Source organism: Sorex araneus, chromosome 8, assembly GCF_027595985.1.
Source record: "Sorex araneus isolate mSorAra2 chromosome 8, mSorAra2.pri, whole genome shotgun sequence".
Taxonomy (NCBI): domain Eukaryota; kingdom Metazoa; phylum Chordata; class Mammalia; order Eulipotyphla; family Soricidae; genus Sorex; species Sorex araneus.
Window position 1 is genome coordinate 55,579,993 of NC_073309.1, and position 26,613 is coordinate 55,606,605.

Consider the following 26,613-nt stretch of genomic DNA (forward strand, 5'->3'; position numbering starts at 1 on the left):
CTACAGGGCACCCACGTTCTCGTAGATCATATCCTCGTACAAGTCCTCGGCATAGATGGGCGAAGACTGCTCGAGAAAGCGCAGGATGCACTGGTGCAGGAACACGTACTGGGCCTGCGGGGTGCAGGGTGGGCAGAGGTGAGTGTGTGGAGGGGCCCAGCCCCGCCCAGCCCACCTGCGCCCTCTCACCTCAGTCTGCACCATCAGCGGCCGGCTTCCCCTCATCTTCTTCACATACTGGAAGGGCCCCACGCGGCCCTCACACTCCAGCTGCCGCAGCAGGACATCCAGAGCAATGAAGGTGCCCGTGCGGCCCACGCCATCACTGGGGGGACAGGACAGGGTCAGTCAGGGAACCTGAGGATGGGGTGGGGTCCTCACCTAGGGACCAGGTTGCTGAGCATTTACTCCAGGCTTCCCTGGAAGCATGGTCTCACCAAACTGGCACACACTGCGCAGTGAGTGGCCAGTCCATCTGTGGACCCTCATTGTACTTGGTGATGTCATTTTTACTATTATAACAGTGATGTTCCTCCTTATTCTTTTTTTTTCTCTTTTGGAGACACCCAGCAATGCACAGGGGTTATTCCTGGCTTTGCACTCAGGAATTACTCCTGGTGGTGCTCAGGGGATCATATAGGATGCTGGGAATCGAACCTGGGTCGGCTGCATGCAAGACAAACACCCTACCCACTGTATTATCGCTCCAACCCCCAACTTCATTATTCTTTTTTTTTATTTTTATATAATTTATTTATTTTTAATTAGAGAATCACTGTGAGGGTACAGTTACAGATTTATGCACTTTTGTGCTTATACTTCCCTCATACAAAGTTCGGGAACCCATCCCTTCACCAGTGCCCATTCTCCACCACCCGTAAACCCAGCGTCCCTCCCACCCTCCCCAATCCCATCTCCCCCCCACCCCACCCTGCCACTGTGGCAGGGCATTCCCTTCTGTTCTCTCTCTCTAATTAGCTGTTGTGGTTTGCAATAAAGGTGTTGAGTGGCCGCTGTGCTCAGTCTCTAGCCCTCATTCAGCCCGCAACTCCCTTCCCCCACATGGCCTTTGACTACAATGTAGTTGGTGATCGCTTCTCTGAGTTGCCCTTTCCCCGGAACGTGAGGCCAGCCTCGAAGCCATGGGGTCAACCTCCTGGTACTTATTTCTACAGTTCTTGGGTATTAGTCTCCCACTCTGATATTCTATATACCATAGATGAGTGCAGTCTTTATATGCCTGTCTCTCTCTTTCTGACTCATTTCACTCAGCATGAAACTTTTCATGCCCATCCACTTAACTACAAAATTCTTGACTTCCTTTTTTCTAACAGCTGCATAGTATTCCATTGTATAGATGTACCAAAGTTTCCTCAACCAGTCATCCGTTTTGGGGCATTCGGGTTTTTTCCAGATTCTGGCTGTTGTAAACAGTGCTGCGATGAACATACATGTGCAGATGTTGTTTCGATTGTGCTTTTTTGCCTCTCTGGGATATATTCCCAGCAGTGGTATTGCTGGGTCAAATGGGAATTCAATATCTAATTTTTTGAGAATCGTCCAAATTGTTTTCCAGAAGAGCTGAACCAGTCGGCATTCCCACCAGCAGTGAAGAAGGGTCCCTTTCTCCCCACATCCTCTCCAACAGCGGTTGCTTTTGTTCTTTTGGATGTGTGCTAGTCTCTGTGGTGTGAGGTGGTATCTCATGGTTGTTTTGATCTGCATCTCTCTGATGATTAGTGATGCAGAGCACTTTTTCATGTGCCTTTTGGCCATTCGTATTTCTTCCTTGGTAAAGTTTCTGTTCATTTCTTCGCCCCATTTTTTGATGGGGTTGGATGTTTTCTTCTTGTAGAGTTCAACCAGTGCTTTATATACCATTGATATCAACCCCTTATCTGATGGGTATTGTGTAAATATCCTTTCCCATTCTGTGGATAGTCTTTGTATTCTGGTCACTGTATCTCTTGCGGTGCAGAACCAACTTCATTATTCTTAGTGATGTCAACATTCAGATTTTTTAGTGGGGAGCCCACATCCTGCAGTGCTCAGCACCTACTCCTGACTCTGTGCTCTGGGAAAACTCCTGGCAGGCTCAGGGGACTCTATGTGGAGCCAGGGATCGAACATAGGTCGGCCGTGTGCAAGGCAAGCAAACTCTGGTCTAAGAAATCTCAACTTTAGTGATGCAACCGGGATTGCTGGAGTGAAAGGGACTATGGAGTGCCACTCAGTGCTCCTCCGTATTCAGAAGCAGCAGAGGGCCTGAGTGGGTCAAGGTCCTGTCCCCACACAGTGCTCAAGTGACTGAGTGGCAACCCACACAGGAGCCATCGCACAGTGGGAAGGGCGCTGGCCCTGCACACGACTCACTTGGGCTTCATCCCAACTCAGCACCCCATATGCACCCCCTTAATCCCAGCCAGGATTTATCCCTGAGTTCAGAACCAGGGGTCAGCCCCGTACACCGCTGGGTGCACCCCAAAAGCAAAACCAAAAGAGCCATTCCCAAGAGGCGACTTCACTTTGACTGTGTTTGTTTTGGGACCATACAGGTGGTACTCAGAGCTTATTCCTGGCTCTGCACTCAGGCATTACTCATGCTGGTGCTCAGGGGACCATACAGGGTGCTGAGAATTGAACCCGGTCAGCTTCGGGCAAGGCAAATGCCCCACCTACTGCATTGTCACTCCAGCCCTGAGCTGTGTTTTTATTTTTAAGCATAAGATGTCCTGTTCCAAAGAGAACATTCAGCACATAGACAAACAATGCAGCAAACCCATCTGAGACACTGTCCTCCCCCCCACAGGGCCCTGGTGCCTGTGTCACCCTCAGTCCCCAGCTCCTCTTGCTGTTCTGATGCTGGGCTGACCCAGCTGGAAGTCTGCTGGTAACGGTATCAGATACCATGTGACCTTCGGGTCTGGGTCACTGAGTTTAGACACAGGAGGCCTGGACCAGGGTCTCTCCTCTTTCTGGCCAAGCCATGGTGTCACTTCTGCAGGAGGTGGCAGGAAGGTCCTATGCCCAGATGCTACCATCAGGATGGGTGGAGAGGCCATGTGAGGGTCCCAGCCTGTGGAGATCCTCCACGGGACTGTGCTTTGTAACAACAGTTGCACTGTGCTTGTAAATTGCACCATTCTTCGTAATCAACACCTGTGTGCTTCTAAAACAACTCCTAATAAGGAAACAGGATGTCTTGCCACGCCCATAAGCTACAACTAACCTATCAGCTGCAGACACATGGGCGTAAGCAGGCAGCAAGAGGTATATAAGGGGGGGGAAAGCTGCCTAGCTAGTCGGTTCCTCCTCCTTCGGCCCTCTCTCCTCCTCCTCCTCGTTTCCCCCTCATTCCCGTTTCTTCCCCCTTCAATGGAAAGTCCCTGAATAAATCGCAGCAAGAAGGATCTCCGAGTTGCGTGTTTCTTCGCTGGTCGAAGCAGCGCGCAGCGCGCGACACCAGCCTAGGCCTCCTGGGCATCAAGCAGGAATGGACTGAACCCAGGGATTAGCTTCCCACCTGGGTCTCACTCAACCCTGGGTACAGGAGCTGGGTGTGAGGTTCAGGCAGAGGGAGCTGGGACTGTCCCCCTGGCACTGCTCTTAGGTGCCCCAGCACCCCAACTCTCCTGGGAGCCAGAGGCTCAGTTTCAGAGGGCGATCTGCATTCCGTGACACTCAGTTCGGAGGCCTGGGATGACCGCTGCACATGTGGATGGCCCTACCCAGCGGGCGACACCCTCTCCAAGCGGCCCCGCTTGGGGGTCTCCCTCCTGCTGGCCCCCGCCTGGCCCCACATGCTCTCCTTCCCTTCTCCATCCTGGCCTGCGCCGGGCCGGCCTCCCTCACCTGCAGTGCACGACTGGCAGGCCGCCCTCGGAGAAATGTTCCAGCTGCTCGCGGAAGAGATTCCTGAATTCCAGCAAGGGGTTGGGGCAGTGGGGCACGCCGTGGTCCGGCCATGTCATGTAATGAAACTGCCACACCTCTAGCTTCTTCTGCTCCTGCGTCTGCCGGGAAAGTCCTTGTGGTGGCGACCCAGGGAGGGGCTGGCCACAGGCTGCCAGCTGGATCCAGGGAGATCCAGCCCAGGAACCAAGGGAGGTGCTTGGCAGGGGGCGTTCCGGGAGCCAATCCAGGAGGTTTGGGTCCAGACCGAGGGTGGGCGGGGCAGGGGAGACTCAGCTAGGAAGTCTGGAGGGCGGGGCTTATGGGAATAATTTCTGGGCGGGACTAAAGGTGGACTCTGGGCCGGACTTGGGAGGTGGAGTTAGGGGATGTCTGGAGGGCGGGGTTTATGGGAATAATTTATGGGCGTGGCTAAAGTGGGTTATGGGCGGGGCCAGGGTGTGTTAGGGGCGTGGCTTACATGGTGGAGTATCAGAGTCCTGATGGTCCAGTTCTCCTTTACATCCTCGTGCTCCAGCGTCACTTGGAGGTGCCCATGGGTGCAGGGCTTGTTGTCCAGTGGCCAATAATGCTCACACTTCACCTGGGGGATGGGGCCAGAAAATAGAGGCCTCCCAGGTTCCATTCTCTCCTGGGCCACCTGCATAAAAGGGCTGAGTTCCTGCAGGACCCCCAGGCAGCTAGGCAGCGCCTCCTTCACAAGATCATTGATTCAGATAGCTCCAGCTGTGCCCGGTGGGCAAGCTCCATGAGGGGTCAGAGGTCAAGGGTCACTCACCCGGCCCAACTCCATGCAATTGGTCAGCATGACCAGGATGTGGCTCTGCTGCTCCCAAACCAGACGCCAGAAATCCTCCACGGTGTGAGGCAGGGGGCCCTGCGTGGCGATGAACTCCTGGGCTTTCTTGAGACCCTGCGGGGTGAGGGGTTAATGGGCAGGTCAGGGCCCCCTCCTGCCCAAGGTCACGGGGGTGCCCGCATCCCACCCCCAGCCTTACAGGTATGAAGCTGGCATTGATGTAGTCGGAGCCTGGTTCCCCAGGGAGCAGCTTCAGGGATACCCGAGCACAGTCATCTAGGGAAGAGGCAGCAATACTGGAGCACAGAGATGAGGCGAGTACCCCCCAGGAGCGGGACCCCATCCCCATGGCAGGACAGAAGTTCCTGGTGTCCCTGGCCAGGACACCACCACGAGGCGCGGCACTCACAAGGCAGCACATTTCTGTATCGGTTCTTGCTCTGGTTTTCTGGAGCCAAGGCCACCATCTGAAGCGGCTCGAGCTGGTTCTCTTGGTCCAAGAGCTGGGGGGCAGGCAGGCGAGGAGGGTCAGGCCCCACCAAGCACAACCACCTCCCCCATACACAACTGGTGTTCTTGGCCTTCTTTAGTGCCACTGTCTCTAGGAGGGGTTGGTTGGTTTTCTATGTTAGGGCCACACCAGCAGTGCTCAGGGGCTCCTTCGAGCTCTGTGCTTGGGCATCATTCCCAGCAGTGCTCAGGGGACCTATGTACCGGGGTTCTAACCCGGGTCTTCTGAAGGCGAAACCTGTGAGCAGCGCATGGAACCAACTGTCCAGCCCCTTCACTGCTATATTTGCCCCAAATTCAGCTGAAACCATGGCTATGTGCCACTGTCCTGGGGTTCAGGGAGAAGTCGGAGATGGTGGAATGGAGAGGATGACAGTGACAGGTGTAAGGGAAGAACAAGCCATACAGTGAGGCTCATTGTTGGGTAGGACAAACCCAGGCCCCATCAGCACTCAAGATCTTGAGGGATCAAAAGATCATCACAGGCCAGAGAGACAGCAGCGTCGGGAGGCCGCTCGCCTTGCACAAGCTAGTTCAACCCTGGCACCACATAGAGTCCTTCAAGCCCACCGCAGTGATCCCTCAGCACAGGGCCAGGTGGAAGCCCTAGGTCGGATAGATATGGCTCCCCAAAGCACAGCCACACCACCAAAAAAGAGAAAAACATTTTCAAATGCATTGTCAGGGCCAGAGAGGTAGCACAGCATGGAGGGTGCTTGCCTGCCATGAGTGCAGCTGAGCCGGCTCAGTCCCAGCACCGCAATGGACTCCCCAAGCGAGTCCCACCAGGAGTGATCTCTGAGCACAGAGCCAGGAGTCAGCCCTGGGTACCCCAGGGTGCCCTGTCCCAAAAAATACTGTCCCAGGACCTGGAAGAATATCTCGGAGACTCCAAGCACCTGCCCTGCAAAAGACAATGCGAGTCTCATTCCCAAGTCTAGCCTGTGCCCACAGCCTCTCTCGGCCGTCCAGACATCCCACAGCAAGAGTGTGAGCCCACAGAGGTGAGACCCCACAATTGCCTCAACTAAGAGTGTGTGGGTGCCATGTCGGGCCTTATCTCTCTGGTGAGGACAGCGTGAGTGTCCAATGCCAGGAGGGCGAACCTTGGGGAGCACCTGCAAGTGCGTGACCCCGGTCACTGCAATGACAAGGGCTCAGTGCGGGGTAAAGAATTGAAGTAGACACAGGAGAAGGAGACAGCTTCATGCCTGCGGGTTACTGCCCTCCAGTAGGACGCGTTGCTGCCCCCCACTCCTGCACTGGGGAGTTCAGGCGCCTGTGTCTCCCTCTGGCGCGGGCTCACCTGGTAATCCTCCGCGAAGCCCCAGTTGCTGTCCTTCTCCTTTCCCCTCACATGCTTGGCGAAGTCTGCAGCATGGATGTCTTTGCGGAAGCTGAAGAGAGGGAGGCAGAGCCCGATCTTGGGACCAAGGGGCTGCTCTCACTCTGTTTCCTACTAAGACCTTATAAGTGGAAACCTGAGCCTCCTAATCCTGCTCCCCCAACTCCCCTGTGACCACCCATCCCTGGCACCCACGGATCTGCTCTGTGGCTACACAGTTTGGCTCGTCTCCTGCTTATCTGCACAGGTGAGGTTGTGCAGAATTCTCTCTCTGAAGTTCCCCTTAGCATCGACCCCTGGAGGTCTGTGGTCAGAAATGACAGAAACCTCCCTGGTTAGTTAATGTTTCCATATGTGTGCATGTGTGTGTGTGGTATGTTGTGTCTATGTGTGGACATGTGTGTGTTTCTTTGTGTGCATGTGTCTCTTTGTGTATATTCTCATGTGTCTGTGTGTGGGCAGGTGTATCTGTGAGTATCTTTGTGTGTCCCAGTGTGCTTGTGTGTTGTCTGTGTGCAAGCATGCATGCGTGTATGTGCATGTGTGTATGTGTGTGTCTATATCTTTTTGTGTGTCATGTGTGTGTCTGTGTGTCTGCGAGTGTGTGTCTCAGTGTGTCCATCATCTGTTTCCATTCATCTCTTTTCTCTTCTTGGCTACGGTGCATAATATTGCCATAAATATGCAGTTGTAGAAGGTGCCTTAGTTGAGATCTGAGATCAGGTCCTTCAGGAGAGACCTCAAAATGGGACTTATGGGCTGAAAAATAATGCATCGGCCCACACCTCACCCCACACCATCACCACTGGAAAACCCATCATCCCCATCCCTTAGCCCACCCCCCTCTCAACTCTCCGTGCACAATTTTCTTCCTGGCAGAAAATTGGCCCAGCTCCACAACTGATTTCAAAAGAACATGATGGCACTGAACCTTGCCAAGTAGACTGGTCTGGGCTGAGAACTCTGGGGTCCTCTTGGAATAGGGGTGGCGTTCCACTTCCTGCCTGAAGCAGCAGCCCGAAGCCTCTCTGACACCCTCTCACATAGAATAGCCCGAGTCACAGCTGAACCTCCTCACACTGCCAAGACACCAAATTGTTCCAGATCTGTAACTCCTGGGCTGCACGGCAGCATAAACAGCCTGGTGACACCTCCAAATGTCAAGACCAGTGAGCCAGTAGGATCACAAGAAATCTGATGGCGTGTTGTACAGAAGCCCACTCAGCTGGCTGATGCTTTTTTTTTTCTTTTTGGGTCACACCTGGTGAAGTTAGGGGTTACTCCTGGCTCCACACTCAGGAATTACTCCTTTACTCTTGGCGGTGCTCAGGGGACCATATGGGATGCTGGAAATAGAACCTGGGTCGGCTACATTTAAGACAAACACCCTCCCCACTGTGCTATTGCTCCAGCCCCCTGCTGGCTGATCCTAAAGGCTCAGGTGACACCAAGCAGCCCAGGAGAGACTCCACAATGACTTCAGTAACATCACTGTGAGTGCAACAAGATCACAAACTGCCTGTTATTCATCTAAGGTTTGATGATTCCACTTACTTTTGTGTTGTAGCAAACCATATGAAGTAAATGTGTTTGTCCCTGTAAGGGGCCAGGCTGGGGTGCTGGGTTGGAAACAGAGGACACCAGTGGAGGGAAGGGCACTCTGGTAGTGGGATTGGGACATTTAAGGCGGAAACAACTGTGTTATGAATAATTTGGTAAGTCACAGTGTTACAAAAAAAATTTTTTGTAGGTAGTTTGGGGCCAGCTGTGTAATGGTACAAGTCTAAGACAATTGTGTTGTCTGGGGTTGACCCCAGTTTGATCCTGAGCACTGCACAGGGTCTCCAGAGCCCGCCAAGAGTGACCCCTTGGAAAAAACTAAAGCAAGCCGATGGGCGTGTGCACTTGCGGGCTCTCCGGGCAGCTCTGTCTAACAGCCCGTGTTCAGTGCTCTGGAACCGCTGTGTATGGGCTGGATCGGGACAGCTGTTGGCCAAGGACAGGCGACGGAAGGAAGAATGAGGACCAGGCTGGTTGCTGATTAGTTACCATTTATTCAATCTTCCATCTTTCTCATCTCCCGCACTCCCAGCTCTGTCCTCTCTTTGGATCTACTGCCCCTTGGATTCTCTTGTCTCCCTCCTCCCTCTTTTTCTCTCCCCCTTGCCCCTAGGCTACATACAGCCAGGTAGCAAAATCATCATAAAAAGCTCTTCCTGAGGGCTGGGCATTCCAAAGCCCTTCCTGACTCTTAAGGTGTTTTTCTCCTTTCCTAGTCCAAACACTTATTAACATATTAATACTAGTTATTTTTGTGTGGACCTAGTAAGAGATGCATTGAGGCTTGCAAGGCAGCTCTCCTGGCAACATCTTGCCACAGACTCAGACTACAGCACTCAGGCCAGATTAATCATTCCTAACCCTAGCAGGGTCCAAATCTAGTTATCACTGTTTGGATCATGACAGCATTTGTCCATGACCAAGCCCTTAACTTATAGTTAAGCATTAGGCACTTTGGCCAGGCCCATCTCGATGCCAGGGTAGCACACAATTCACCGCTTGCCCTGGGTCCGTCTCATCCCTCGGCGGGACCCTGCTTTTGGGGGTGCTAGGAAGTAAGGGCAGCTGAGGCTTAGGTCAAGAGAACAGATGCCCAGGAGGAAAATATCATGTAGAGCCAAATGACTCCCAGGTTTCAAAAGCATGGCATTGCTAAGTCTTCCTGTGTCCTTACAAAAAGGACATGGCTCTGAAAAAACTATGCAAAGGACTCAGGGAGAAGAGAAAAACAATATTTACAAGTCAACAGAACACTAAGAAAGAAGCTACAAATAAACACAGAGGAATGGGAGCACTGTGATGGGAGTAACCCAATAAACCTAAACTACCTGAGGCTATGTTATCCTACAACCCCTAAGCAAGAGCCAGGGCAAGTGCTGAACATCACCAGTGTGGCCATAGAACAAACCAACTAAACCCCTCCAGGGTTCAAGTGACTGCTCAGAGGACTAAGACATGCTGTGCACGCGGGCAGCCCAAGTTCCTCCCCGAGCACAAGGAAAGAGTAGACCCTGGGCACTGCTGAGCGTGGGCAAAAACTAAGAGAAATCAAATCAAGATAAATTAAATTTTAAAAACTCTACAGGGGCCAGAGTGGGTCGGGCACTTAACCTGAATGCAGCTGACCTAGGTTTGATCCTTGATATCGCATATGCCTGAGCCTCAAAAGGAGTGATTCCTGAGCACAGAGTCAGGAGTAAGACTTGAGCACTGACTGGCGAGGCCCAAAATAATTTTTGCAAAGGGGGCCAGAGCAACAGAAGAACAGCAGGATGTTGGCCTTGCAGGAACAAGCTGGGATCAATCCCTGGCATCCGTATGTTCCCCTGAGCAATGTCATGAGGAATCCCTGGTGCAGAGCTGGGAGTAAGCCCTGAGCATCACCAGCTGTGGCCCAACCACCCTCCCCCAGCCAAGCAAACCAGTCCAAGCCTCACAGGCTCTTCCTGCTCTTCCCTCCCCCCATCTGCTAACAGTGGATCAGCACCATCTGGACTTTCATGAGATGTGCTGGCCAGTTTCTCCCTGAGCAACAAATTAAACCCACTGAGCCACCTCCTCCAGGGGCTCCCAGGACTACCCAATGCCAACCCCCCACAGAACAGGCTCCAGAAAACCAGGCACAGCGCCTGAGATCCTCCCACCAGGCATCCCTGTTGCCCACGGCCTCTGTGTCCCTAGAGCCTGGTGCTCCCTCGTGCCCTGTCCCGGGACCCAGTGAGGAATCGACTCTCCCAGGGACTCCTCCACTGACCTTTGGCCTTATTGTAGCTGAGGGACAATAAAACTTATGGAACAGCCCTGCCTGCAGACGTTCCCTAGAGGCCAGTTTACTTTGCTCCTTCTGTACTTCACTGTCCCCTTGTCCTATTTGCATACTTATCCGTGGGTCCAAGGGCCACTCAGGTCCAAACTCCAAGGGCTACTCAGCATGAAGGACCCCACTGGCACCTCCTTTCTCTGCACACCGCCTCCTGGTTGGCATCGACACAGTACACCGGCGCACACATCTCCCTCTCCGTGGGACCCTCATCCTCCGTCCACCCCAGACACACTTCCCTGAAGTCTGGCCACTCTCGGGTAACATCAGGCATTTGTCCTCGCCCATGTGCTCTGTCATCTGTTCGAGACTCTCCCTGGCGCCATCTTTCACCAAGACAAGCAAACACACAGGCTGAAACATTGTCACACGGACAGGGCCACACTCGAACTCCAGAGAAGGCGGCGAGTAGGCAGCATCAGAGGTGGAGAGAAACCTGCCCTTCTCCATGGAGAATTTCTCCTGCCTCTGATGGCCATGGCCAGCAGACATCCGACCAGGCCAGCATGCCCCTCCCCCTGCTCCAGCTCCTCTCCCCCGTCCCTCCCGGGACACAGAGATCAGATCTGAGAGACAGACCGAGCACTGACCATGTTCTTCTGGCCCTGCCCCACCCCTCTAGCTCTGCTGGGGGCAGCCCAGGGATGTCAACAAGCATCTATCACTTCCTGAGTGCACAGCTGAGCTCCCGAGCCCTCCACATGCAGCCCCCAGAACACTGCCCGTTGATCTGTGGTGACCCCAGACTTGGTTCTCAGGCTGAAGTTCTGGGTGTCACCCTGAGCCCTTTGTCCTTCAAGCCACACACCCTGTTTAGAGTCAATTAGGGGCTGGAGAGAGAAGTGCAGGCAGGGTGTCCTGGGAACGGGATGTTGTGCTGGAAACTTCCTTGTGCAAGAAAAGTACCCAAGCTTCCTGGGTCATGCCTGGTGATGCTCAGCACTCAGGAATTATTCCTGGCAGTGCTTGGGGGACCATATGGGATGCTGTGGATAAATCCCGATCAGCCACTTGCAAGGACAAGTACGAACACACTGCAACAGCCCCAACAAACACATAAATGGAAAAAAAAATTCATGTCTAGAACCTGTGCCTCTCATCCCATTTCTAATCCGTGGTGACCATTTCTGTTGGCATGCTTCCAGAACTTTCTTTCTTTGGCTGTTTCTGGAATGGCCTACAGGGGTTCACTTGTCTCTCCAGAGTCCTCTTAGAACCCCCAAAGTCAGTCCTACGTTACCCCATGGAGCTTACCATGTGTGGGCACTCCTGAAAACCCACGTCCACTCAGCTTCATCAGGATTCCTGATGTGCTTCAGACACTCATTGCCCTGCTCAGGGCCTTTGCCCCAGCTTGACCCTCGGCCTGGGTGTGCACAAGGCTCCTGTCCTCCCTTCTGGGATACATCCTTGACCCCACAGGACTGTCTCACTTTCTACTCCAATGCTTGTTGACGGGACTAGACGTCACAGCCCTGTGGGCCAAGTCTCCATGGCGACAGTCGCCTCTGGACAGGATTCCTGACTCATTCCGATCACCCCAGCAGTGTAGCCCACTAAGGGGCTATAAAGGTGCTGGACGGATGAAAGGGCCCAGTCCAGTTCACCTGGTCAGGGTGTGAGGAATGGGCTGTCCTCGTTTCAGGGACATCGGGCCCCTCCAACACTTTTCTCCTGGGTTTACCAAGTGATCACACTGAGGCTGTAACCCGGGGAGCCGGTTGCTCACCTGAACACCTGGTTCCGGGTCGCTGGTTGTTTCTCACTCCTCCTGAGAAGGTTGTCAGGAAGAGAACAGGGTCAGGATGGAGTTAGGTCGCCTGATCCTCCCTTGGCCCCCAGGTCTCACCTGCGCTTCAGGAAGAACAGCAGGACGCCCACCAGGGTTATGGCCAGGAGCACCCCAATGACGGATCCGGCGATCACCCCTGGAAAGAGACGTGAGGTGTTAGAAGGGGCATCTGTCTCAGATACCTGCACCCCAGACCTGCGCAGGAGCCACAGGGCAATGGTCACCTTGATAAAGACCCACCTCTGGGGGCTGAAGCAATAGCACAGCGGATAGGGCGTTTGCCTTGCTCGTAGCCAACCCAGGTTTGATTCCCAGCATCCCATACGGTCCCCTCAGCACTGCCAGGGGGTAATTCCTGAGAGCAGAGCCAGGAATAATCCCTGTGACCCAAAAAACAAAACAAAACAAAAAAATCCCACCTCTGCCCGCTGTCCTGGGGCTCAGATTCTTGGAGTCTGGGCCACGGTCCCCCGCTCCCCAGGTAGCCAGGGAGGGACTGCTCCCCAGCAGCCCAGAGTGTGTCTGAGTGGGGACCTGCTACCTCTCCCAGGACAGGTGGGTGACAGGGGGGTATGGCTCAACACCGACACCCAATGACATCCCCCAGGGGAGTGCTCACCCTGAGTGGTGCCCATTGCTGAGGCAGGAAGGCCCATCCTGGCCCCACACACAGCGGCTCCATTTTCCCAGGGGGCCCCTGTTTCAGGCCAAACCTCCCCCTACGGGATCCCTGAGGCTGAAGTTTCCTAAGGCCATGGGGGTTCCCAGCACTGCTCTGAAATGCTCAGTGTCCAGGCGGTGTCCACTCAAGCCCAGGACACCCCATCACTGTGTGGGGCCTCCAGGCATTAGCTGGGCATTACCAGTTCCTGTAAGTGAGTCTTGGGGGGCTGGGTCCCTCCCTTTGCAACCTGAGGCCCAAATCCTCCACGGTTCAGCTATCCAGAAGACAGTGCTAGACATGAGCCCAATCTGAGGCTCAGAGGGTCAGTTCCCAGCCACCAGCCCATGGTCAGTCCCAGAGCAGAGTCCACATCGCATCAGAGCCCCAGGTGCAGTGCTGGACACAGAGAAGAGAAGAGGCCTTCAGGGGTTCAAACCAGTTATACATCTGCACCCAACAGTCACCAAGCGCTGCCTGGTGTCCCTTAGAGGCCCAACACCAAGGGAACCAAGCAGCACTGATCCACCAGCCTTTGCCCTGAACCGCTGGCCGATAAAAACCCAGAAAGACCCTCCGGTCTGCTGAACATTGCTTGTGCTGCCCAATAAATCAATAGTAGAAAGAGATCTAGAGGGCTGAGCGGGAGCACAGGGCGGGACACTTGTCTGGCACAGGGGACACCCAGATTTTGATCCCAACATCATAGATGGTCCCCCAGCACCACCAGGAGGACTGCCTGAGTGCTTAGCCAGGAGGAACCTTTGAATATTACCAGGGTGCCCCCCCAAAAGAAGAACCTAGAAAGCACTGAGGGGACAGTGAGCCCCACAGACTTGTCAGAGGCTCTCAATCGACTGTTCTGAGCAGGCAATGTGGGGTTCAGGAGCTTGTCTCACACGCAGCCTCTTACCTTGGTCAAACCTGCCTGGTTCCCTGAGACCACCAGGAGAGGCCCCTGGGCCTAGAGTCAGAGTAAGTGCCCCTGAAACCTCCCTGAGACCTTGTGACTCCCATTGGGCATCTACGCAGAGAAATGAGACATGGGAACACACACACACAATGCACTCACACACACAGACACAGGAATGTATGCACACACACAGGCATGCATGCATGCACGTATGCACATACATGCACAAACACAAATGCATGGAACACATGATGCATGCACACACACAAAAGTATGGACAAACATGAATACAAACACACAAATGCATGCACACATGTTCACGCACACACATGCATAGCCACATATACACATATGAATGCACATGCACACACGCACACACGTGCATGAGAGAAAGGGAACTGCCTACCTCTCCCTGCACTGCAGGAGCAAATGGGGGTGTTCCCTGCAAGGAACAATATTGTAACAGACGCAATGAAACATGGATCCTCCTTGGGGCTGGAGCGATAGCACAGCAGGTAGGGCATTTGCCTTGCATGCGGCCGACCCGGGTTCAAATCCCAGCATCCCATATGGTCCCCTGAGCACCGCCAGGAGTAATTCCTGAGTGCAGAGCCAGGAGTAACCCCTGAGCATTGCCAGGTGTGACCCAAAAACCAAAAAAAAAAAAAAAAAAAGAAACATGGATCCTCCAGCTGGGTAAAGCTTCACCTGGCCCAGGACAGAAACTGCACGTCACATGGTGCAGCATCATGTTGGGGAAATGTCCCAGGAGGTCGGAGCGAGAGACACATGGTGGACTGACATGGCGGCGGCTAGAACATCAGCACTGACATGTCCTTCACGGAGTGAGAAGGAGGATGTTCAAGATCCGGCCAGTGTCCTTCCCGGCTCTGCAAATATATGGATGCACTGGGCCATGGACACTAAGCAGCTGAACTGTGTCGTATGTGAGCTGCCTCGGAAAAAGTGGGTGTTTAGTTCTGGGTTTTGGTTTGGAGTCACACGTGGCAGTCTCAGGGCTTACCCCTGGCTCTGCACCCAGGTGTCACTCATGGCAGGGATCGAGGGTTGAGCACCCACACAGTCCCCGAAACACTACCAGGAGAGACACTGGAGAGAAGGCAGGAGTCCTCCCTGAGAACTCCAGGGCTCATCCCCAAACCAACGGGGGGGATTTATGCAGGAAACAAACAGTCAAGGTGGTTGAAAGTGATTGTGAGACACCCACGAGGGCCTGGAGGAACCCACAGAATGTCACCCTAGTTCCTGCCCCTCTGGCTCTGCTCACCTACACTCGAGGTGTTACAGGTCACAGAGGACCCTGGGGCCACCATCCCATCCCAGAAGGTCTGGACGCTGGCAACATAGAAGCGAGCTGGCTGCAGTCCCCACACGGCCACTTCCCGCTCGCAGGAGGAATTGTCCAGGGAGATCCGCTGCCCGTTGACCTCCAGCAGGAAGGTCTCAAAGCCGCCCCGGGGACATAGAGAGGTCAGGGCCAGCCCGTGGCCCCCAGAGGCGCTGGTGCAAGAGGAGATGCGGACGGGGTCTGGGGCTGCGTGGGGGAGACAAGGGAAGTCAGAGGGGCCATGACAGAGGCTCCACATCCCCTGCTTCACCACGGTGGGGGGGAGTGCAGATTCTGACAGCCCCCACCCTGTCCCTCCCAGACCCCCGGGTCGTGTCAGAAACTACAGCTCCCCTGAGGGGAGTGTGCTCCTCAGGACAGGGGTCAGGGGTTGGGGCCCAGTGGTCCCCTCGGGGCTCAGCAGCCCTAATCCCGCAGGCATAGGAGGCGCTCACTCACCTGTGGAAGCTCTGAGGCTCCGTGTGGCGCTGGTGACATTGTTCCTCTCTGCCCTCACGCTGAGGTTGTACAGAGTCCCGGGTTCGAGGCCCTCCACCCTATAGGAGGTGCCATTCGTTTGCTCCTGCTGGCTTTGTGCCCCACTGGCCCACTGGACCTGGTACATGTAGAGCTGAGCGTGGGGGTCACTGGGAGCCTCCCAGGTGAGTGTGATTGAGTTGTTGGTTTGTGTTTCGTTGTGGAGATTCATGACCTCATTGGGAGCTGAGAAAGAGAGAGTTCTAAGGGTCCCGCACTTCAGAGACCCCAATACCTGAGTTTGCTCACCAAAGCCTTTCTGTTACCATGACCCTACCAAGAGGGCTGGATCTGTGTATCCAGAGGGCCCCACAGACCCCTGCCCAGGAGCCCAGCTAAGCTGCCCGCAGGAGGCGAATCATGCTTGGAAGCCGGCTTGGAAACCGGGGCCTTCTGACCCTGCTCTGGCGGCAGGAAGGGTCAGAGCTGAGCATGGACCGGCTCTGTCTGCCCGCCCGCACAGCCCTGTCTCCTGACCGCAGCTGAGCAGGAAACCACGAGGAACGGTTGGGAGCAGAGCTGCCAGGGGACAGGCTCTGCCCGTGTCATCAGGTCCCCCCTCCCAGGCACAAGCCGTTCTGCTGTATATGTTCAGTTGCCAGTGGTTTGGGTCTTAAATGTGCCATTGGACCCTGTAAGTGTAGTTTCGTGAGTCTGGCCCCTCAGGGGCATCCCAGCTGTGGATGATGGTGCTGGTTTTCTGACTCAGTACCCCCAGTGTCCTGACAGGGTGTGTGCTGGGAACTGGGGAGAAGGACCATGTCGGAAGGGAAATAGGGGGACTGTGGGGATATGTGGCTCTAAAGAGTCCAGCAAAGCCCTTCGTGCCTCCACTACAGATACAAATCAGAGTGTGACCTCATGCACCCCCACACCACAAAATCGACCCAGATGCAGGATGAACTAGTACCAAGATGTGTCTGTCACCCAGCCAGTGTCAAGAGACACCTTGCTCTTCCGGCCATGGTGAATAAGGAGGGTTTTCACCCAACACTCCACAGAGGCCATGGCCATGATCCCAACGTCCAGTTCTGGCCCAGGCCACCCAGAGGCAGAGTGGGACGGGAGCCTACAGGGCGTGACCCCGAAACAAAAGAAGCAAAATAGGGACCAGAGAGGTCGTACAGTCGGGAGGGCATTTGCATTGCACTGGCTAACCCAGGTTCGATACCAGGCATCCCGTATGGACCCTCAATACCGGCAGGAGTAATTCTTGAATGCAGAGCCAGGAGTAACCCCTGAGTATCACTGGGTGTGACCCAAGTATCAAAAAACAACAACAGCAACATCAAAACACAAAAGGAGCAAAATAATGGTTGTTTCAAGAATATTATGAACTAGAGCAACTCAATATAAAAGTACTCAGCACACAGCCATAGTACAGTGGAGAGGTGTTTGCCTTGCATGTGGCCAACCCAGATTGGATCCTGGTATCCCTTCTGGTCCCTGAGCACCATTGAGAGGAATTCTCAGTGCACAGGTGGGAGTTGCCCCAAGAATTGCTGGGTGAGTCCCAAAAGCAAAGAAAACAAACCCAAACCAAAACTAACCAAAACAAAACTCTTTTTAAATAAAAATCATCACTGAACACAGAGCTGCCCAGCCTGGGAGACAGGCAGCAGGGCTCCTGCCCATCCTGGATGTCCCTGTTTATCCTGCAGGCCCACTTGCCACATCATAGCAAGGGTCTGTGCTGGGTCCTGAGTGTGGTGACAACTGCTCTAGGTTCTGATCACCTTCTGCCTTGCACACGCACAGCCGGGCTCTCACCTGTGGATGCAGTGACGTTCTCTGCTGTGCTCTCCTGACTGCTGCTCACTGCAAACACTGAGAAACTGTACTGAGAGGCGGGCTGCAGGCCCTCCACCTTGTATGTGGTGTCTGTGATGTCTGTGACATCATGTTCAGTCCACTTGATACGGTAGGTGTAGGCAGCGTTGGTCGGGCCCTCAGGATCCTCCCAGCTCAGAGTGACGAAGCTGGTGGTCTGGCTCTCAGCCCTGAGGTTTCTGACAGGGTTGGGGTCTGGGAATAGTGGAGAAGGACCAACTCAGCATGGAAGATCAGGGTCAGTCGGGGCAATTTACCCTCTGAAGCACCACCAAATGCCCGTCCCTGCATCCACCACTGTCCTGCGAAAAGATCCGGGTGGGAACCCCTGCACCCCAAGACACCAGACCTGCTCAGAGAAGCTCTCACTAGCAGCCCCAAGCAGCATCTGCCTTCTGTCATACTGTCAGGGAGCTAGTTCTCCATGCTGGGGGCGCTAGTAACAGACAGAGCCCACACTCTCTCCATTGAGTCTGCGTGGACAGAAGCGTGCCAGTGTCCAACACAGCCCAGGCCTGTGGGAGTCTGAGGAGGCTGGAGCCCAGGCAGATTCTGGCTTCGACCCAGGAGAAGCAAATGTGTCATTTTCCCGAACTTCAATTCAAACAGCCACATGTAATCTGGTGGGATTGTGCTGGACGGAGTTGAGGTGTGAAGCAGGGGCAGAGCCTCAGCGCATGGGCTGAACTCATCGGAAACAGAAGAGTCTGATGGTCAGAGTGTCCATAGTGGTCAGGGCCGCGCACCTGGTCTCCCCCATTGGGCCCTGCTTCATTGGCATTGCAGTGTCGGACCCAGGTTTGATCCCCAGCATCTCATATGGTTCCTCAGCACTGCCAGGAATAATTCTTTTTTTTTTTTTTTTTTTTTGCTTTTTGGGTCACACCCAGTGATGCTCAGGGGTTACTCCTGGCTTTGCACTCAGGAATTACTCCTGGCAGTGCTTGGGGGACCATATGGGATGCCGGGGATCGAACCCTGGTCAGCCGCGTGCAAGGCGAACGCCCTACCCGCTGTGCTATCGCTCCGGCCCCCAGGAATAATTCTTGAATGCAGAGCCAGGAGTAACCCCTGAACATTGCCCGGTGTGACCCAAAAAGCGAACAACAACAACAACAAAAGAGTGAGTAATGGTGTTTTCAAGAATATTATGAACTAGAGCAACTCAATATAAAAGTACGCAGGGGCCCTGCCATAGTACAGCAGAGAGCTGTTTGCCTTCCATGTGGCCACCCAGACTGCATCCCCAGCATCCCTTCTGGTCCCCTGAGCACCATCGAGAGGAATTCCTCAGTGCACAGGTCGGAGTAGCCCCGAGAATTGCAGGGTGAGACCCAAAGAGCAAAGAAATCAAACCCAAACCAAAACTAACCAAAACAAAACTCTTTTTTAATAAAAATCATCACTGAACACAGAGCCGCCCAGCATGGGAGACAGGCAGCAGGGCTCCTGCCCGTCCCGGATGGCCCTGTCTATCCTGCAGGCCCACCAGGCACATCATAGCAAGGGTCTGTCCAGGGTCCTGAGTGTGGTGACCGAGTGCTGACAGCTGCTCTAGGCTCCGGACAATTTCCGCCCTGCACACACTCAGTCGGGCTCTCACCTGTGAACGCAGTGACGATCTCTGCTGTGCTCTCCTGACTGCTGCTCACCGCAAACACTGAGAAACTGTACTGAGAGGCGGGCTGCAGGCCCTCCACCTTGTATGTGTGATGTCTGTGACACGTCCGGTCCACTTGATCAGGTAGGTGTAGTGTGTACTGGTCATTCCCCCGGGGTCCTCCCAGCACAGACTGACGGAGCTGTTGGTCTGGCTCTCAGCCGTGAGGTTCCTGACAGGGTTGGGGTCTGGGAATAGTGGAGAAGGACCAGGTCAGCATGGAAGATCAGGGTCTATCAGGGCATATTTTACCTCTGAAGCACCACCAAATGCCCGTCCTTGCATCCATCACAGTCCTGTTAAGGTCCGGGTGGGAACCCCTGCACCCCCACACCAGACCTGCTCAGAGCAGCTCTCACTAGCAGCCCTGGGCGGCATCTGCCTTCTATCCCACAGTCAGGGGCTACTCCGGGCTCTGAGCACAGAGCTCAGGGCTCTGGGCACAGCCAAGGCAATAATCTCTCCACTGACTGTGCGTGGACAGAAACATACCCCATGTCCAGCACAGCCCAGGCCTGTGGGAGCCTGAGCAGGCTGGAGTTTCTCCCAGAATCTGGCTCCGACCCAGGAGCAGCACATTAGTCATTTTTCCGGAACTCAATTCAAGTGGCCACATGTGGTCTGGTGGGACCGTGCTGGACAGGGTTGGGGTGTGGAGCAGGGGTGGAGCATCAGCACAGGGACTGACAGGCTGAGCTCATCGGAAACAGAAGAGTCCGATGGTCAGAGTGCCCACAGTGGCTGGGCCGTACACCTAGTCTCCCCCACTCTGGTTATGTTGTTTATTCTGGGGGTCCCACTGTTTTGACTCCTTAGCCAGGGCTAAATGAGACCCTGAGCGGTCGCCCATATATAGCTCCTCTGCTTCTGATCAGCCATGATCCCAGCGCCACAGAAACCAATCTTGGAATGCAGCGGCTGCTAGCAGAAATACCTCTGGACTTAATACCAGAATTCCAAATCTGGGCTGCCGCTTTCGTGACCGTGAAACCTCATATGCTCTTTGTTACCAACAATAGAAAACATACAATCTTATGATGCCATTCCAACAGGTCTGATTGTTGGGGGTAAAACTCCAAATAATGGTAGTGAGTCTCCTGTCAAAAATTGAATGTAATCAAAGTAAGGAAAGAATAAAGTGAAAATCATCTGCCACACAGGAAGTGGGGGGGGGTATGCTGGGGTTATTGGTGGTGGAACATGTGCACTGGTGAAGAGATGGGTGTTTGAGCATAGTATGACTGAGACTCAATCCTAAAAGCCCTGTAACTGTTCTCATGGTGACTCAATTAAAAAATAAAATTAAAAAAATAAAAATAAAAGTACTCAGAGGCCCAGCCATAGTACAGCGGAGAGGTGTTTGCCTTGCATGTGGCCAACCCAGATTGGATTCCTGATGTCTCTTCTGGTCCCTGAGCACCATCAGGAGGAATTCCTCAGGGTACAGGCAGGAATAACCCTGAGCATTGCTGGGAGAGACGAAAAAGTCAAGAAAACAAAAACAAACCAAAACAAACCAAAACTTTTTCTTTTCTTTTTGGGTCACATCTGGAGTTGTACAGGGGTTACTCCTTGCTCATGCACTCAGGAATCACTCCTGGTGGTGCTCGGCGGACCATATGGGATGCTGGGAATCAAACCTGGGTCTGTTGCTTGCTAGGCAAATGCCCTATCCACTGTGCTATCACTCAAGTCCCAAGAAAACTCTTTAAAAAATCATAAATTAACGAAGATCTGCCTGGCCTGGAGACAGGCAGCAGGGCTCATGCCCATCCCGGATGGCCCTGTCTATCCTGCAGGCTCACTTGGCACATCATAGCAAGGGTCTGTCCTTTGTCCTAAGTCGGTGACCGTGTGCTGACAGCTGCTCTAGGCTCCGGGCACCTTCTGCCCTGCACATGCACAGCTGGGCTCTCACCTGTGAAATTAGTGACAATCTCTGCTGTGCCTCCTGACCATTGCTGACCGCCCACACACAGAAACTGTACTGAGCTGTGGGCTGCAGTCTGTCCACCATGTATGTGGTGTTCATGGTGTTTCGGGTCTCACCTGTGCCATCCGGTCGGGTCCAGTTGACCCAGTAGTGTAGGATACATTGACCGGGCCCTGGGGGATGTCCCAGAGTGATGGGGCTGCTGGTCCAGTTCCCAACCCAGAGGTTCCTGACAGGGTTGGGGTCTGGGAATATCGGAGAAGGACCAAGTCAGCATGGAAGATCAGGGTCAGTGAGGGCATATTTAGCCTCTGAAGCACCCACCAAATGCCCTGCATCCACCACTGCCCTGAGAAAGGTCCGGGTGGGAACCTCTGCTCCCCCACACACCAGACCTGATTCTGTTGTTTGTTTTGTGGGGTTCCACTGTTCTGGCCCCTTAGCCAGGGCAGCTTGGGGAGAGGCACACCCCAAGATTCTGCTCTAGAAATCACCTCATCCCTCGAGATTGCAGCCTGAGCTCTGCAGCTGGGAAACACGTTAAGGACTGAAGAAAGCAGAGCTGCAGGCATTGCTTCACATGGAGGTGACCCGTGTTCAAGCCACAAACCTCATGCTGGCTCCAGAGCCCTCTGAGAAGTGACCTGTGAGCTCAGAGGCAGGATTAAGCCTGAGCACTATAGGGCATGCCTCCAAAACAAAAGAAGCAAAATAGGGGCCAGGAGGTAGTACAGTTGGGAGGGCGTTTGCATTGCAGTGGCTGACCCAGGTTCAATCCTCGGCATCCCATATGATCCCTCAGCACTGACAGGAATAATTCTTGAATGCAGAGTCAGGAGTAACCCCTGAGCATCATCCGGTGTGACTGAAAAAGCAGAAAACAACAATAACAAAACACAAAAAGGGTAAAATAATGGTGTTTTTGAAAGTAGATAATGGGCCAAACATGATGACCTCTCAGTGTCTGTTTTTCAAGCTATAACGCCCCAAAGTAGAGAGAGAGTATGGAGAATATTGTCTGCCATAGAGGCAGGGGGAGAGTGGGAAAGGGGGGGCATACCCAGGATAGTGGTGTTGGGGAATGTGCACAGGTGGAGGGATGGGTGTTTGATCATTATGAGATTGTAACCCAAACACGAAAGCTTGTAACTATCTCATAGTGGTTCAATGAAATTTAAAATTTTTTAAAAAAAATAAAATAATGGTGTTTTCAAAATATTATGAACTACATGGGGCTGGAGCGATAGCACAGTGGGTAGGGCGTTTGCCTTGCACACAGCTGACCCAGGTTCGATTCCCAGAACCCCATATGGTTCCCTGAGTACTGCCAGGGGTAATTCCTGAATGCAGAGCCAGGAGCAATCCCTGTGCATTACTGGGTGTGACCCAAATAAAAGCAAAAAAAAAAAAATTATGAGCTAGAGCCACTTAACATAAAAGTACTCAGGGGCCCAGCTATAGTACAGTGGAGAGCTGTTTGCCTTGCACATGGCCAATCCAGATTGGATCCCTGGTATCCCTTCTGGTCATTAAGCACCATCAGGAGGAATTCCTCAGTGCACAGGCAGGAGCAGCCCCAGAATTGCCAGGAGAGACCTAAAGAGACTAAAAAACAAACCCAAGCCAAACTAACCAAAACAAAACTCTTTTTTTTTTTTAAATAAAAATCATCAATTAACACAGAGGCGCCCAGCCTGGGAGATAGGCAGCAGGGCTTATGTCCATGCCAGATGTCCCTGTCTGTCCTGCAGGCCCACTTGGCACATCATAGTGAGGGTCTGTCCTGGGTCCTGAGAGTGGTGACTGAGTATTCACAGCTGCTCTAGTCTCCTGTGACCTTCCGCCCTGCACACGTACCACCGGGCTCTCACCTATGAATGCAGTAATGTCCTCTGCTGTGCTCTCCTGACCGTTGCTCACCGCAAACACGGAGAAACTGTACTGAGAGGCGGGCTGCAGGCCCTCCACCTTGTATGTGGTGTCCGTGATGTCTGTGACATCATGTCCAGTCCACTTGATCCAGTAGGTGTAGGCAGCGTTGGTTGGGGCCACGGGGACGTCCCAGCTCAGAGTGACGGAGCTGTTGGTCTGGCTCTTAGCCGTGAGGTTCCTGACAGGGTTGGGGTCTGGGAATAGCAGAGAAGGACCAAGTCAGCATGGAAGATCCTGGTCTGTCAAGGCATATTTACCCTCTGAAGCACCACCAAATGCCCGTCCCTGCCTCCACCATAGTTGTGCGAAAGGTCCGGGTGTGAACCCCTGTACCCCCACACCAGACCTGCTCAGAGCAGCTCTCACTAGCAGCCCCAGGCAGCATCTGCCTTCTGTCCCACAGTCAGGGGCTACTCTGCCCTGCTCAGGGCTCTGGGCACAGCCAAGGCTTTATTCTCTCCACTGACTGCGTGGACAGAAACGTGCCCAATGTCCAGCACAGCCCAGGGCTGTGGGAGCCAGAATGGGCTGGAGCCCCTCCCAGAATCTGGTCCGACCCAGGAGAAGCACATTAGCTGTTTTCCCGGACTTTAATTCAAGTGCCTACACGTGATCTGGTGGGTTTGTGCTGGACGGGGTTGGGGTGTGGAACAGGGGCTGAACATCAGCACACGGGCTCATGGGCTGAGTTCATTGGAAACAAGAGTCAAATGGTCACAGTGTCCACAGTGGCCAGGGCTGGGCACCTGGTCTTCCCCATTCTGGTTCTGTTGTTTGTTCTGTGGGATCCCACTGTTCTGGCCCCTTAGCCAAGGATATCTGGGGAGAGAAACACCCCAAGATCCTGCTCTAGAATCCATCTCAGCCCCCGAGACCTCAGCCTGAGCTCTGCAGCTGGGAAACATGCTAAGGGCGGAGGAAAGCAGAGCGGCAGGCGCTGCTTTGCAAGGGGGTGACTCGTGTTCAAGCCTCACACCCCACCCCAGAGGCCTCTGAGAAGTGACCCGAGTTCAGAGGCAGGATTGTTAAGCCTCAGCACTATCGGGTGTGGCTCCAAAACCAAAGAAGCAAAATAATGGTGTTTTCAAGAAGAATATGAACTAGCGCAACTCAATATAAAAGTACCCAGAGTCCCAGTGATAGTATAGGGGAGAGTTGTTTGCCTTGCATGTGGCCAACCCAGATTGGATCCCCGGTATCCCTTCTTATTCCCAGAGCACCATCGGGAGGAATTCCTCAGTGCACAGGCAGGAGTAGCCCCGATCGTTGCTGGGTGAGAATCAAAAGCCAAGAAAACAAAAACAAACCAAAACTCTATTTTTTTTCTTTTTGGGTCACACATGGCATTGTACAGTGATTGCTCCTGGCTCATGCACTCAGGAATCACTCCTGGTGGTGCTCGAGGGACCATATGAGATGCTGGGAATCAAACCTTGGTCGGTCGCTTGCTAGGCAACACCCTACCTGCTGTGCTATCACTCCAGTCCCAAGAAAACTCTTTTTAAAAAAAAATCATAAATGAATTAAGATCTGCCTAGTCTGGGAGACAGGCAGCAGGACTCATGCCCATCCCTGTCAATCCTCGGCATCCCATACACTCCCTCAGCACTCCCAGTTGTAATTCTTGAATGCAGAGCCTGGAGTAACCCCTGAGCATCGCCAGGTGTGACCCAAAGAGCAAAAAACAACAACACCATCAAAACACAAAAGGAGCAAAATAACGGTATTTTCAAGAATATTATGAACTAGAGCAACTCAATATAAAAGTATGCAGGGACCCAACTGTAGTACAGCAGAGAGCTGTTTGCCTTCCATGTGGCCAACCCAGATTGGATCCAAGCATCCCTTTCTTGTCCCCTGAGCACCACTGGGAGGAATTCGTCAGTGCACAGGTGGGAGTAACCCCTAGCATTGCTGGGTGAGATCAAAAATCCAAGAAAACAAACCCAAACCAAAACTAACCAAAACAAAACTCTTTTTTAATAAAAATCATCACTGAACACAGGGCCGCCCAGCCTGGGAGACAGGCAGCAGGGCTCCTTCCGTCCCAATGTCCCTGTCTGTCCTGCAGGCCCACCAGTTACATCATAGCAAGGGTCTGTCCTGGGTCCTGAGTGTGGTGACCGAGTGCTGACAGCTGCTCTAGGCTCCTGTCACCTTCCCCCCTGCACACTCACAGCCGGGCTCTCACCTGTGGACGCAGTGACGATCTCCGCTGTGTTCTCCTGACAGTTGCTCACTGCCCACACCGAGAAACTGTACTGAGAGGCGGGCTGTAGGCCCTCCACCTTGTACGTGGTGTCCGTGATGTCTGTGACATCATGTTCAGTCCACTTGATACGGTAGGTGTAGGCAGCGTTGGCTGGGCCCTTGGGGTCCTCCCAGCTCAGAGTGCCGGAGCTGTTGGTCTGGCTCTCAGCCATGAGGTTCCTGACAGGGTTGGGGCCTGGGAATGGTGAGAAAAGATCAGTGCAGGGGACCAATCTGTCCCTGTCCGTCCCACTCCCTCTCTCAGTTCCACCCTCCTCTGCTTCCCACCAGAGTCCTCTATTTTCCCGAGTGTCCAGGACCCAAGTGGCACCTCAACATGGCCCTGTCCTCAGAGACTCACCAGCTCCAGCTGCTGTCCAGATGCACAGACCCTGAGGGAGTAGAGGGGACGGTCACAGCCCTGTCCTTTCCTCATGCTGTGCCCCATGGCCCACCCATGGGATCCCCTCCTGAGGCTGATCCTAAACAACCCCCTTCCTGTGAGAGTGTAAGTGTGAGTGTTGCACGAGAGTGTGAGCATGTGTGCGTGTGTATACTGAGCCTTGTGATAGTGTGTGTTTGTGTGTGGGAACATGTGAGTGTGAGTGTGTGTATGGTGAACCCTATGATAGTTTGTATGAGTGTGGGCCTGTGAGTGTGTGTATGAGTGTGTCTGAGTGTGTCAATGTGTCAGTAGTGCTGTGGGATTGAGGCGGAACTCCAAGGACCCAGTGGCTGCTTCACTCAAACGCCCAGAGATGAAGTTAAAGGTTTCACGTCCTGACACAGCCTTGGGGACCAAGGCAGGACAGGGAACATCAGGTCTGAGGGAAGAAGCTGGGGGCCCAGACCCAGATCAGGAAAGAGGCTTAGACTCATGGGGTTGGGAGTGAGGGAGGAGGGTATTAAAGGATGAACTACTGAGTCTAAGACAGGAGGGTTTGGGTCTGAGGAAGGAGGCAGGGTGGGGAGGCAGGGCTTCCTGTCTGAGGGAGCAGGCTAGCATGTATCCCCGTCTTTGCTGAGGAAGCTTTACCTCTCCTCTGGGAAATCCTGTGTCCCCAGTGGTACCTGGTACCCTGGGGGTGGTGTCCTGACATTTCCTGACTTTCCCCCTCCCCAGAGCAGCCTCCAGCCCTGGGTATTGTTCATGTGCTCTGTCATGCGCCAGAATCCGGACAGTGACCTCAGATCAGTGTTGGGCCCCCACAGCATCCTGGCCTGGAGCTCCCGGCCCTGGTCAGCAGGTACACTCACCAGCAGCAGCACCAGGTGCCCCCAGGCCCAGCGGCCTCCACCAGCGCTGCCCAT

General features: G+C 53.8%; 1 protein-coding gene across 1 annotated transcript; it reads right to left on the reverse strand.

Annotated features, from left to right (window-relative positions):
• LOC101538563 (receptor-type tyrosine-protein phosphatase H-like) lies at positions 1 to 26,613 on the reverse strand. Its single transcript, XM_055146481.1, has 19 exons — positions 26,560 to 26,613; positions 25,664 to 25,694; positions 25,244 to 25,498; positions 23,031 to 23,246; positions 21,237 to 21,365; positions 19,253 to 19,375; positions 17,468 to 17,722; positions 15,620 to 15,883; positions 15,101 to 15,367; positions 12,296 to 12,374; positions 12,176 to 12,217; positions 6,528 to 6,618; positions 5,121 to 5,214; positions 4,911 to 4,987; positions 4,691 to 4,825; positions 4,373 to 4,495; positions 3,853 to 4,013; positions 190 to 325; positions 1 to 114 (listed from the first exon to the last, which is right to left on the reverse strand). Exons 1-19 carry the CDS (start codon positions 26,611 to 26,613, stop codon positions 1 to 3), a joined length of 2,646 nt encoding a protein of 881 aa, XP_055002456.1.

Coding starts and splice junctions, on each gene's coding strand:
- LOC101538563 (XM_055146481.1), bottom strand. CDS start 26,613: ATGGGCAGCGCTGGTGGAGGCCGCTGGGCCTGGGGGCACCTGGTGCTG. Junction 4,988..5,120: donor ATACAGAAATGTGCTGCCTT/GTGAGTGCCGCG, acceptor CCTCTTCCCTAG/ATGACTGTGCTCGGGTATCC. Junction 326..3,852: donor CTGCCAGTCGTGCACTGCAG/GTGAGGGAGGCC, acceptor CTGTCCCCCCAG/TGATGGCGTGGGCCGCACGG.